This window comes from Parambassis ranga, chromosome 9 (assembly GCF_900634625.1).
Source record: "Parambassis ranga chromosome 9, fParRan2.1, whole genome shotgun sequence".
In the NCBI taxonomy this organism is placed as follows: domain Eukaryota; kingdom Metazoa; phylum Chordata; class Actinopteri; family Ambassidae; genus Parambassis; species Parambassis ranga.
The window spans coordinates 22413540-22427310 of NC_041030.1; the positions used below are offsets into that span (position 1 = coordinate 22413540).

At 47.2% G+C, this 13771-nt stretch overlaps 4 protein-coding genes across 4 annotated transcripts; all 4 read left to right on the forward strand.

Annotated features, from left to right (window-relative positions):
• Nucleotides 1-1849: 1849 nt before the first annotated feature.
• Nucleotides 1850-3357, forward strand: LOC114441719 (natterin-3-like). The gene is made up of 3 exons (XM_028414776.1): nt 1850-1856; nt 2102-2195; nt 2273-3357. The coding sequence occupies exons 2-3, from the start codon at nt 2102-2104 to the stop codon at nt 3355-3357; spliced, it is 1179 nt and encodes a 392-aa protein (XP_028270577.1). The 5' UTR covers nt 1850-1856.
• A 1952-nt stretch (nt 3358-5309) lies between these two features.
• Nucleotides 5310-6675, forward strand: LOC114441612 (natterin-3-like). Its single transcript, XM_028414612.1, has 2 exons — nt 5310-5393; nt 5490-6675. The coding sequence occupies exons 1-2, from the start codon at nt 5331-5333 to the stop codon at nt 6585-6587; spliced, it is 1161 nt and encodes a 386-aa protein (XP_028270413.1). The 5' UTR covers nt 5310-5330; the 3' UTR covers nt 6588-6675.
• Nucleotides 6676-8675: 2000 nt separating this feature from the next.
• LOC114441718 (natterin-3-like) lies at nt 8676-10312 on the forward strand. Its single transcript, XM_028414775.1, has 3 exons — nt 8676-8695; nt 8951-9054; nt 9160-10312. Exons 2-3 carry the CDS (start codon nt 8952-8954, stop codon nt 10248-10250), a joined length of 1194 nt encoding a protein of 397 aa, XP_028270576.1. The 5' UTR covers nt 8676-8695; nt 8951; the 3' UTR covers nt 10251-10312.
• A 1039-nt stretch (nt 10313-11351) lies between these two features.
• On the forward strand, nt 11352-13629 carry LOC114441505 (probable peptidyl-tRNA hydrolase). Its single transcript, XM_028414469.1, has 5 exons — nt 11352-11845; nt 12403-12622; nt 12837-12936; nt 13028-13073; nt 13152-13629. The coding sequence occupies exons 1-5, from the start codon at nt 11651-11653 to the stop codon at nt 13434-13436; spliced, it is 846 nt and encodes a 281-aa protein (XP_028270270.1). The 5' UTR covers nt 11352-11650; the 3' UTR covers nt 13437-13629.
• The last annotated feature ends 142 nt before the right edge of the window (nt 13630-13771 follow it).

Below are 13771 nucleotides of genomic sequence, written 5' to 3' on the forward strand. Positions count from 1 at the left end.
CAGAATAGCTGCAGTTAGCTGTAATGTTTGGTGTGTCCTGCAGATGGCGCTGAAACATCACCAACACTCACTCATGGATTTTCATCATATAAATACACATGTAACACTTGATTACACCTTCATATACGAGTGACATAAATAAACTGATGAAGATGATGGGATCACACTGAGGAAGAGGAGTGTGTACTCAGTTTTTGGTGGAGTGTTCCTTTAAGACTCTCACAGCTGTAAAGTGACTGAGGGATGACACCTGACATGCAGTGAGTGCGTGACAGCTGAAGGTCATTGATACAGTGATAGTTCAGGGTGATAACTTATCAGTCACGTTAATAATCCTGAATCTTATCCTCAATCCTACCTGCTCTCATTTATGATGAGTCCTCACATCAAGGCTGCCTGGCATGTTCAACATGTTCACTTTCTGCCCACCTCGGCACTAATAATACTGCACATTTTATCAATAATATTGATCAATCATACAAAACACATAAACAGCAATTTCTACAATTATAACTTATATCATTTACATGTGAAGGTCCAACTGATGTAAATCTGCATCTCCTGTGTCCCTCCAAACAGCCAATCAGAGTCCTCCATTGTCTTTGGGTTATTGCAGTAAATCAGTAAAGTTATTGATCCTCTCAGGTGTAGTTCATCAGGACCATGTTCACTAATGAACACCACTTTATGATGGTTGAAGCCTAAATATGATCACCAGAAGCTAAAAGCTAATGCTACAGCACGGTCACATGACTCCACCATCAGCACCACCAGGTTCACCGCTCTGACCTCTCCTACAGCACAAACACCTGGATGGACACCTGGACACCTTTAATGACCTCGTCTGTAGTCCCATATAGCCACATGTTAGCATGTAGCCTTTGTTCAGACAGTAAACAGTCATCAGTGGGATTCACTGTGTGTTTGTGTGGTAGAATAAAAACCTGCTGAGCTCCTGTTAACCACAGACCTGATTTCACACATCTGACCAACAACACACACACACTGAGGGGACAGGAAGAGCTAACATGCTAACATTCAACACACACTGAGGGGACAGGAAGAGCTAACATGCTGACATTCAGAACACACACTGAGGGGACAGGAAGAGCTAACATGCTAACATTCAGAACACACACTGAGGGGACAGGAAGAGCTAACATGCTAACATTCAGAACACACACTGAGGGGTCAGGAAGAGCTAACATGCTAATATGCTAACATTCAACACACACTGAGGGGTCAGGAAGGGCTAACATGCTAATATGCTAACATTCAACACACACTGAGGGGTCAGGAAGAGCTAACATGCTAATATGCTAACATTCAACACACACTGAGGGGTCAGGAAGAGCTAACATGCTAATATGCTAACATTCAACACACACTGAGGGGTCAGGAAGTGCTAACATGCTAACATTCAACACACACTGAGGGGTCAGGAAGAGCTAACATGCTAATATGCTAACATTCAACACACACTGAGGGGTCAGGAAGAGCTAACATGCTAACATTCAGAACAAACACTGAGGGGTCAGGAAGAGCTAACATGCTAACATGCTAACATGTTTCTGGGTTTTAGGACTCAGTCCTGCTACAAAACAAAAAAAATAAGATGTTTGTGATGAGTCTGAGCTGCAAAGTCCAGACTTCAACCTGAAGCTCTGAGCCCAAGTCTGTTAAAGACCAGGAACTCCAAACTGTCATGGAAGAAGAAGAAGAAGAAGAAGCGGACACCCCTGACTGCTGTGATTAGTGTTTATTGGTCTGACAGTCTGCTTTATGATTCAGCCATAAAGCAGCTATATAAACATGGAGATGAGCGGAGGCGGACTCACCACAGAGCGAGCGTGAGGGTGAGTGCTGCTCCGTCTCTTTTTACGCTTCAATCAAACATCAGTTATTATTTGCTTTGTTCAAAATGTATGATTTTCTATGCAGTGTAAGGGTCAAAATATCTGAATAATGTGAATAATATTCAGTTAAATTGAAGAGGAAATATATCTTTTATTTTTAAATCTTAGACACTGAAATGTCCGTAGTTCTTCTTGTCAGCTTCATTAAATGTTGTGTTACTGTTGTATAACGATGTGCTCTGCAGATGAAGCTGTGTGTGTTGTTGCTGTCGGCCCTGCTGGCTCTGAGCTCGGCCAGCCTGCAGGACATTGTGAAGCAGAGCTCCCAGCACAGGAGAAGTACGTTTCTGTGGTCAGACTCACCTGAGGCTTCGCCTTTCACTCTGTTTAACCCTCTGTCTGTGTCTGTGGTGCAGTGTTCTTACTGAACCCGGTGCTGGAGGACCAGGTCCCTGAACACAGCGGTAATGTGGTGTCCGGTCCTCTGACGCCTGCAGACCTGGAGCAGCAGCAGGACCTGCCGTCCTCCTTCTTCTTCGGAGACAACGTGAACCTGGAGTGGCTGACCTGGAACGGTTCTCTGCCCAACGGAGCCGTTTCCATCTACAACGGCTACACCGAGCGCACCGACTATGTCTGCAAGTACAAGTGTGAGTCCGGCTTCTACAACCCCAGCCTGGGCCCCTACTGCCGCTACCCCTATGCAGACCGTGAGTACTACGCCCCCGAGTTTGACGTCCTGGCCAACAAAGACAACTTTGAGTTCCTGGAGTGGAAAGAAGATTCCTATGGGTCAGTTCCTCAACATTCAGTCAGGACCTGCCCCGGAATCGCCATCTTTGTTGGGAAGAACAAGTATGGTCTTGGGAAGGTCGTCACTCAGCATGAGGCCTTCTTCCTGCCCTGGGAGGGTGACGAGTACTGGTACAAAAAGTACCAGGTGCTGACCATCAACAGGGACGCCTACACTCAGCACATCAGCGATGTGAAGTACGCCATCGATGAGGTCGCCATCTTCCAGTACCCTCCTGAGACCATGCGCATCTCCGGGGTCACTAACAACGAGTGCCAGGCGGTGGTGAAGACGGTCACCATCTCAAAGACCTCTGAGGTGGAGACCACCTGGAACATCGGCCGCTCCACCATGCTGGGCATCACCGGCAGCATCACAGCCAAGATCCCCCTCATCGGCTCCGGCAGCATTGAGCTGAGCGGCGAGAAGACGCTGCAGTTCTCCAGAGGAACCACCGTGGTGGAGTCTCTCAGCCACTCCGTGTCCGTGGAGCTGACGGTGCCACCAAACCACTCCTGCAGAGTCCGCATGGAGGGCCGCAAGATCAAAGCCGACATCCCCTACACGGCCCGCCTCAGCCGCACCTACCGCAACGGAGAGACCCAGTGGACGTCCATCTCCGGGACGTACGACGGAGTCCAGATTGGAGAGGTGCGCGCCGTGGTGGACCGCTGTGAGCCTGTGGCCGACGCCAAGCCCTGTCCCTGAAAGACCGAAAGAGGATGCACAAAATATAGTCAACATGAAGTCGTGACAGAAAATCTGTGTCTGATAATAAAATGAAACGTGTCCGTCAGTCTGTCTGTTCCCTGAGTCCTCATTAAAGGTTCAGTTCACTCAAAATCACACACGCCTCCTCTCTGATGTTAAAGCTGTAAATGGCTGTAATGAAAGAACACAACAGAAAAACACAAACTCATCTGAACTAAATGATGATTCAATCATGTAAAACAATGATTATTAAGATTAAGATTTACTTTATTAATCCCCGTGGGGAAATTAAGTTATTATGATGATGTCACAAACACACCAACCTATCAGTTCCTGCTGTGTCATTATTGGCTTATCAATCATCCATCAATAGAACAGAATGTGGTGTATTTGCACCGCTACAGTAGAATTCTGGTGTCAAGCTCACAGAAATATGAGAGAGGATATAAAGCAGGCAAAACAAATACCATGAAATACTAAAAAACACTAAAATTAGACAAAGTGACAGTTGTTAAAACCGACTCTGACCATCTGTGTCAAGTTACAAAACTGGCTCTCTGTTCATAATGTGTGATTTTAAAGATTAAAGGCAGCGGACAGGGAGCTGTGTGTGTGTTTGAGACAAAGAGATATAGATAGAGAGATGGAGTGGATGATTTATTTATCTGTAAGTGGCAGTGGGAGCTGCAGTAAAATGAGACCATTTCACTGGAACATCTAGCTGAGTGCACAGCAACGGTGTCAAGTAACGAAGTACAAATACTTTGAATTTTAGGGTATTTCTACTCCACTGTTTATTTTTCTGCCTATTTTTTTCTTCCATTCATTACTTTTCACACATATTACATTTTAAAAACAGTCTCGGTGTGGGTCGATCCATTTAGCAGCCTCTGCCCCAAGACTGGACTGTGCTACAGTTCAAGGACTGAAAATATAATGCACATTTTTTTTAACCTGTACATATATAATAAAAATCAATTGTGTGTCACTATATATTGATCATTGTGATTAGTGTAGTGAATTCTCGTCCAAACTTCTGTTTTTAAGTCCTGTTTCTTCAGAACTTCCTGTTTTATTTTGTAAAGGGCGTCTGTCCTTTCACTTCCTGTCCTTGTTGGTGTTTGTGTGATGGCTGCTCTGCCTGGATGTGTGTAACCTGTGACAGCAGGTTGTAAAGAAGAAGAGAATCTTTTGAGTGTGATTTTTCATTGGTGCAGATAAACCACGCTAAAAAATGGCCGCTGAGGATACAGACTTTTCTTGAGGACATTTCACTGCTCCTCCCAGGAGCTTCATCAGTTCTAACCGTTAGGTGGGGGGTACAGGTGTGGTAGGACTCAATAGCAACACACCAGGATGGAGTCTAATCTCAGTCTTTATCAAGTCCCACAAGAGTCCTGAAGCACAAACTTCGGGTTTGGCAGGCAGGCTGGCAGACACCCGAGCAGGGAGAGGCAACAGGAGCAGAACAAACAACAATTTACCAAGAGCAGAATCTGAGTCAAGGTCCAAAGTACAAGTAAGGTCAGTGACAGAAACAGTCCGAATAAAGCACTGAAAAGTCTGTTCTGTAGTGTAGAAGAACGATCTAGCAAAGAGGAGGACTCAAAGGACTGGTGGATGACTCTGTGTTTTCCGCAATCCAGTGTACCAAGCTATACATCAGAGAAACCAAGCAACCACTCCACAGACCAATGGCACAGCAAAGAAGGATAGTAGATGAAGCTGGGATTCTTTAACTGTCCTATCAGCATGTCAGTCTGCTGTAAAACTCACTGGCGGCTGTGGTATAACTCAAATATAGTTTAATTCACAGACATCCTCTGAACATCTGCAGAAAAAAGGCTGAAACATTGTTGTTCCTTTGCTGACCCCTGCTGTCTGTCTGCTGTACTACAGTACTGAGAATGGTGCCTCACTCATTGATTTTATACTTGGTCCAGTGTTTGTTGATCAAAGTATAAAGGTTCATGTTTGTCGTCTGTCAGACACACAGACTTGTAACCATGATGGTGAGTGATTTTCACTGTGCAGTAAGTATTCTGCATTTTTGTTGAATTTAACACATTTCAGAGCACTGATTCCTCTGTGTGTGTGTGTGTGTGTGTGTGTGTGTGTGTGTGTTTCAGCTGTCTGTGCTGCTGCTGCTGCTTCTGTCCTCAGTCAGTCTGCAGGACACTCACGAGTACTCACAGCACACTAATGGTAAGAAACACCTGACACTAGTGTTTATCCTGTGTTCATTCCTGCCATCTTCCTTCGTCTTCGGAGACGTGAACCTGGAGTGGCTGACCTGGAGAGGTTCTCTGCCCAACGGAGCCGTTTCCATCTACAACGGCTACACCAAGCGCACAGACTACGTCTGCAAGTACAATTGTGAGCCCGGCTTCTACAACCCCAGCCTGGGCCCCTACTGCCGCTACCCCTATGCAGACCGTGAGTACTACGCCCCCGAGTTTGAGATCCTGGCCAACAAAGACAACTTTGAGTTCCTGGAGTGGAAAGAAGATTCCTATGGGTCAGTTCCTCAACATTCAGTCAGGACCTGCCCCGGAATCGCCATCTTTGTTGGGAAGAACAAGTATGGTCTTGGGAAGGTCGTCACTCAGCATGAGGCCTTCTTCCTGCCCTGGAAGGGGGACGAGTACTGGTACAAAAAGTACCAGGTGCTGACCATCAACAGGGACGCCTACACTCAGCACATCAGCGATGTGAAGTACGCCATCGATGAGGTCGCCATCTTCCAGAACCCTCCTGAGACCATGCGCATCTCCGGGGTCACTAACAACCAGTGCCAGGCGGTGGTGAAGAAGGTCACCATCTCAAAGACCTCTGAGGTGGAGACCACCTGGAACATCGGCCGCTCCACCATGCTGGGCATCACTAGCAGCATCACAGCCATGATCCCCCTCATTGGCTCCTTCGGCATTCAGCTGAGCGACGAGAAGACGCTGTCGTTCTCCAGAGGAACCACCGTAGTGGAGCCTCTCAGCCCCTCCGTGTCCGTGGAGCTGACGGTGCCACCAAACCACTCCTGCAGAGTCCGCATGGAGGGCCGCAAGATCAAAGCCAACATCCCCTACACAGCCCGCCTCAGCCGCACCTACAGCAACGGAGAGACCCATTGGACGTCCATCTCCGGGACGTACGACGGAGTCCAGATCGGAGAGGTGCGCGCCGTGGTGGACCGTTGTGAGCCTGTGGCCGACGCCAAGCCCTGTCCCTGAAAGACCGAAAGAGGACGCACAAAATATAGTCAACATGAAGTCGTGACAGAAAATCTGTGTCTGATAATAAAATGAAACGTGTCCGTCAGTCTGTCTGTTCCCTGAGTCCTCATTAAAGGTTCAGTTCACCCAAAATCACACACGCCTCCTCTCTGATGTTAAAGCTGTAAATGGCTGCAATGAAAGAACACAACAGAAAAACACAAACTCATCTGAACTAAATGATGATTCAATCATGTAAAACAATGATTATTAAGATTAAGATTTAATCCCCGTGGGGAAATTAAGTTATTATGATGATGTCACAAACACACCAACCTATCATTTATATCCACTGTAACAGAAAAGGCATTAATACTATATGACCAAAAGTAAGTGGACACCATGTGCAGTCTGCAGCTGATGGGTGTTTGAATTATTGATTGATTGTCCATGATTAATCGATCAATATATTGTGACATGTGATGGACAGACCAGTGAAAATGTTCCTGTTTCCAGACTTACAGTTCAGTTCCTGCTGTGTCATTATTGGCTTATCAATCATCCATCAATAGAACAGAATGTGGTTTATTTGCACAGCTACAGTAGAATTCTGGTGTCAAGCTCACAGAAATATGAGAAAGGATATAAAGCAGGCAAAACAAATACCATGAAATACTAAAAAATACTAAAATTAGAAAATGCACTTGTACAGGTATAAAATAGTGCATATATAAGTTAAATAAAATATGCATTATATGCACCTAATGCATATTCACTGAACTGCAGAACGTTCTGTGCAGTGATGAGTTTTCAGATAAACCTGCTGAGTGCAGCAATGTTAGCATGCTAATGAAGGAAGCTAGCATCCAGCTCGAAGCAGCACATGGCAGTGAGTTCTTAACAGGAAGAAAATTCCCCAAGAACATTCATGTTATGATTTTTGGTCGACTGTTTCAGACGAACAGACCAAACTGTTTCTATTAAACGCTGCATCACTGTTTGTATGAAAAAAATCACCTGTTAAAAGCTGAAGCCGCTGGCGGTGCCGTTTAAATGACCTCTACTCACAGAGTGCTCGTTCAGACATGAACAAATACATTGATAATAAGTGTCTGTCTGAAGGGCGACACACACACAGATGGCCGTGACATCAGCGATTTCAGCGATAGGACCGCATGTCTGCAGCTTCTCCTCCAGTTCAACCTGGACAGCGGCGACATTACACAACAGAGGCCGTCTTAATCAATGAGCCACGATTACAGCAGATCTAATCAGCCTGTTCCCTGTCCGAGCTTATCTCTGCATACAGTATCATCAGTGTCATCAGAGTGGGGGGGGGGGTGGGGAGGGGAGCGCCGCAGCACTTTGGACATCATGCAATCGCAGCCGCAGATACGGGACGTTACATCCAAGCCAATGTATTTATGAAGCACTTTTAACAGTCTCATCAAAGAGAGAATTCACAGAGGGAGGAGGGACAGTGATCAATAAAGGCCGCCGTTATCATCGGAGCAGGTGCAGCTTTCAGGTCAAGGACGACGATCATCGCAGCTTTTACTTCAGCCTGTTTGTGTGAATAAAGGTTGAAATGTTCTCAGACATGCGTGGATAGATGCTGAGCGATCAGACTGACGCCCTCATAATCAGTAATTCATGTGCTGTGGTCTCCTGCAGAACTTCAGGATGCACAGTGGTGCTTCAGATTGTTTTCCCAGCATAATAAACTAGAATGAATAAAAGTACCAAAAGGATGTGGACGCCATGTTTCTGCTTCCTGTCCAGGTCATGAAGCTGGTCTGATGAAGGGTGATGGGGTCAGGGGTCAGGTGGCCCCGAGGTCAGGACAGACAAGTTCTTCCACATCATCACAGTGTGAAGGTTATTTCTTTGAGCTTTTTCATGCAGACAAACACACAAAGCTATCATCTGAATCCTCATGATGCAACGAGTCCATCAGTGGAAGTCTGACACAGGAACATCTTCACTGGTTCGTCCATCAAACGTCAGCATAGCTGCAGCAGCACAGTGTAAACTCTCCCCTGTTTATTGGGGCAATAAGCCGGCGGGGAGGTTTTAAAGCTCAGCAGCAGCTGCAGGCGGCGTCACTGCGGGAGGAACCTGTCCAGGTAAAAACCTGCTGCTCTGCCTCTGATTTCTAATCCGATCAATCAATGCATCTAAAATATATCAATCTGAAATTCAACCATTTGTTTTGATTCTGCTTCACTTACAACACCTGTGGTCTGAGACCTGCACATGGGGTCGCCAGAAATCACTGACGAGGCTTTGTCTGAACTATTTACACATCTGTGAAGACAGATCCGAGCTCTCAGCACATGTGACTGAGTTCCTGTTGTGTGTTGTGTTCTGCTGTGTGTCAGGATGAGGTTGTGTGTTGCTGTCTTCCTGGCGGCGCTGCAGCTGTGCAGCTCCGACCCACTGCTCTACGTCTCTGCGCTGCAGGACGGGCAGGAGAACCCCAGCAGTGAGTCACGTGGTTGTTATCATGTCCATGAACTGTGTTTAAAGACGCCGCAGCGCTGAATGTGTTGGACGCAGCCTGCAGCCTCACTGTGCGTTTTCTGTGCAGAGCCGTGGCTGAACCCCCAGCTGGAGAATGTCGTCCCCTCGCGTGAAGTCAGCGGCCCTCCACAAACCAGAGAGATCCCACAAACCGAGACGACCTCTCACTCCCTCCCCTTGTTTGATGAGTTTGTCAACCTGAAGTGGGTCACGTGGAACGGCTCCCTGCCAAACGGCGCCGTCGCCATCTTCAACGGATACACCGAACGCACCGACTACGTGTGCAAAGTCAACTGTGAGGCCGGCTTCTACACCCCCAGCAAAGGGAGCTTCTGTCTGTACCCCTACGCTGACAAAGAGTACGCCTCCTCTAAGTTCGAAGTGCTGGTCAACGTGGACCACTTTGAGTTCCTGCAGTGGGTTGAAGACTCGTACGGCTCCGTGCCCCCGTACGCCATCAAAACCTGCCCCAACTCAGACATCTACGTGGGCAAGAACAAGTACGGTCTGGGTAAAGTGGTGACCCGACACGAGGCCTTCTTCCTCCCCTGGGAAGGAGACGAGTACTGGTACAAGAAGTACCAGGTCCTGGCTATCAACAGAGACAGCTACAGCCAGCACATCTCCCACGTGGAGTATGCCATCGACAAGATGGAGCTGTTCCACCATCCTCCCGAGGCCCTGAAGCTCGCCAAGGTCACCAACCTAGAGTGCAACAGCGTGGAGAAGACAGTGAAGCTGGAGAAGACCAGCACAGTGGAGAAGACCTGGGACATCGGCAGGGAGACCCGCAACGGCTCCGTGTCCACCATGAAGGCCAAAGTGCCCATCTTGGGCCCGGGGAACGTGGACTTCACCAAAGAGCAGACGGTGACCTTCTCAGAGGGGACCACCATGGTGGAGTCCATGAGTCACTCTGTGTCCGTGCAGCTGGTGGTCCCGCCCAACCACTCCTGCAGCGTGAGGATGGACGGCAGGAAGATGAAGGCCGACATCCCCTTCACAGGCAGGCTGAGCAGGACCAACCACAACGGAGACACACACTGGACCTACATCACCGGCACCTACGACGGCGTGAGCGTCGGCGAGATCAACGCCGTGGTGGAGCGGTGCCAGCCGGTGGTGGATGCTGCCCCCTGTGCCCCGACTCAAAGCTGAAGCTCAGTCTGTAGAATTCACAGCAGAGAAACTGGTTTAATAAAATAGAGTAAAAACATGAAGCAGAGTCTGTGGGCGTCTTTCTTATACTGAGAGGTTTGAGGCCCCTCACTTGCTGTCCAGGTGGAACCCGCTTTGTTTACTCTCAGTTTCTGCATCAGCAGCATCATTTAAACCCAGAACATCTCAGTATACAACACCCCACACACACACACACAAAGTGATGCAGCTGCCCGGAGACAAGAAAAAATAACTGAAAGGTAAATAAAGTGGAATCAATATGTTTGCACAAATTCTCTGTGGTTATTGTCATTATATGTGCCACTAATTTTGTGCACATATTAGGAACATTTGATCTATATTTTATATAGTGTATATACACTATTTTGTGCATTTAAAAGTGCTTTTTCTAATTTTAGTATTTTTTAGTACTTGTTTGTTGTTTTTATTGCCTATGCCTGCTCTTTAAACCTTTTTTTTTTTTAGTAGGCAAAACTCTGGGAAACGAGAATGTACCTGAACAAATGACAAATAAACTCTAAATAAATCTCTAAATTCTGGTCCAAATAAAAGCTGATTTATAATAATAATAAAAGAAAATGGAGTCTGTAGCTTGAAATTTGTACATTTGGCAGATGACCCTCGTTGAAGGGCTCTCTCATAGACTTCAATGCTAAAAAATGACACCGAAATTGCTTAATATTTAAAAAATTGTAATTTTTTTGAGAAAAACATGAAGTTTGACCCGGAATGTCCTCTGTGAGATGAACATTTTGATAGTTGAATGGCTGAAATCGGTCAATGTATGCTGAAGGTACGCTGCACAGAAGAAGAAGAAGAAGAAAGAGGGTGATAAACAATGGTTTGGTTGCCTAGCAACGGCAATCAAACTAATAAAAACCACCTGATACACATGGTGAAGTTAAGGGCCATCAGGGTCCTCTGTGTGATCACAATGAATAGTGTATTTTATTAAAGAAAATATATATTTCAAACCCTCCTGTGTGTTCAGAGGCGTGTGGGTGGACTTCTCTGTCGCCGGGATAGATGGCGCTGTGGCCCCGCGGAGGCGCTGAAGCCCGCTGAACGTGTTGTCCTGCTGACACTCGTTGGCTCTGTGTGACAGAGGAGTGACAGCAGCGTTAGCTTAGATGATGAATAATGATGTAAATATCTAAAATAAATGATATAAGTTGTAAAATATAATGGTGCCGTACGTCAGACAGGTGTGAGTGTATTTTTATGTTAGCAGCGTCGGTTCTCTCTTGAATTAGCAACAAGGTAACAGTAAGCTAACGTAGCATGCTAACGCGTCAAAGTTACCTTCACAGAGTCGAAGCATAAAAACAATGTAAAACCGTCATTTTGCACTTTATAATAAGCAGCAGACACCGCGTTATATGAGCCGAATGACAGAGGACACTGTGTGGAGTACAGCGTGTAGATGTTTGTGGCAACTTTTAAAGAAACTGTTCAACTTTATCGCAATGCGTCGTCTTTTGATGCGGGTTATAAACAGAGCTTTGCTGAGCGAGACTTTCACACCAGCGATGGGCGTCGAAGCAGAAATACACACAGAAGGCCGCCGAAAGCTGGTAAGAGTGAGGCGAACACAACAACAACAACAACAGCTGCTGCCTGTCTGTGACAATAATCATGATAAAACAGCCAAACCTGTGTAAGAATAGGAGAACTGTGCTTTTTTAGAGGATTTATCAGTATATATGATGTAGTTCCTGATCACATGCTGATGTCAGCAGACACTTCACTGTCCGGCTCTGACACAGACGTGGACATGTTATAAAGTGGAGTTTGTCCCGGCTGTGTCACAGCGTTCTGATGAATGTGTCACATTTGTTCTGTCTCCTGTACAAAATAAATGAGAGCTCAGTGTGTAACTACAACACAATGTTTGTAGTGTGTCAGCAGCCATAGTGTCCACAGTGTCTCTGTTAACAGAGGTGCTGTCAGTGGGTCAGTACCGTCAGTACAAGGCAGCAGCTGTGTGCGACCTCTCTCTGGATTTTTCTGTGAATCACTTATTTTACTAAAAGTCTGTTTATTATGAACGTTTAATTCAGAGAATAATCTGAGTTGGAGGAGGCTCCTGTTCAGATGTGTCACCCCCTAACTTTGTGTGTGTGTGTGTCAGGTGGTGGGACTGGGTAACCCGGGGATGGAGGGTACCAGACACAGCGTCGGCATGGCCGTGCTCGGCGTGCTCGCCGCCCGGCTCGGCGTGGCGGATCGTTGGCGTGGTGACAAGTACGTGTCGGGTGAGGTCACCCTGTCGGAGATCCAGCACACACACGTGGTGCTGCTGCGTCCGAAGCTGCTCATGAACGTCAACGGCGTGTCGGTGGCCAAAGCAGGTGCGTGTGGAGGAAAATCCATGACCGCAGGCTCCGCTCACTGCAGGGGTCCGGCTCCACAGACTGACCATCACAGCAGAGCGGGGCTCTCGTCCTCTTCAGAGAGACACGGGGTCCCCTCAGACTGCTTTTGGCTTTAATAAAAATAAAGTCTTGGTGTTTATGATGCGTTGACAGATGGCAGTCTAAGTGTTTGATCATGTTTGTCTTTCAGCTGGTAAATATGGAATAAAGCCCGAAGACATCCTGCTGGTCCACGACGAGCTGGACAAACCTCTGGGGAAAATCGCCATCAAACACGGAGGAAGTGCCAGGTGTGTTTTCGATCATCCTGAGAAGGACCGCAGCTTTAAATGGTTAATACAAAGAAGTTCTGCCCAGATTAACACAAGTTCTTCTTCACAGAGGACATAATGGGGTCCGCTCCTGTGTTGACTGTCTTCAGACTGATGTAAGTCACTTTAAACACTAAACAAAAAAAAAACCAGACTGACGGGGATCATGTGACCAGCTGCCGTCTCTCCTGCAGGTGATGCCAAGACTTCGGGTCGGGATCGGGCGGCCCACGGGGAAAACATCTGTAGAGCGTCACGTTCTGAGTCGCTTCACCTCGGAGGAGCAGAAGGTTCTGGACTCTGTTCTGGTCCAAAGCGTGGACCTTCTCCTCTCCCAGCTGTCACAGCAGGACTCTCAGTCCCCTTCATCTCCAGCAGGGGGCAGACAAGCAGCACAGAGTGGGAAGGAGAGGGGGCACTCGGCCTCTCTGGATCAGGACTCTGCTGCAGCTGCTCAGAGCTCAGGCTGGAAGTTATAAAAGCACAAAGACATCGGGTCGTCTTTCCCCGCTGACGGTGGAAGAAGTTCTGAAAGAGGTCAGAGTAAAGTGGACCCGTGGACACACTGAGCGCCCACTGGTGTCAGGTTGTCAGCAAATGGACAGAGTGTGGATAAAATGAGAGTTCTCTGGAGTGAAAAAAGAACCGTATAAATAAAGTTTGTAATAATTATGTTGTTGCACAATATTTGATGCAAGGAGGTCAAAGGTCAACGCCTCAAAGTGCCCCCGCATGTTGTTCTCCTGTGAAACACACGGTTCCCCTCACTGCGCTCGCCTCCTTCCTGTCCTCCCTGATGAGGCACTATGGGCTT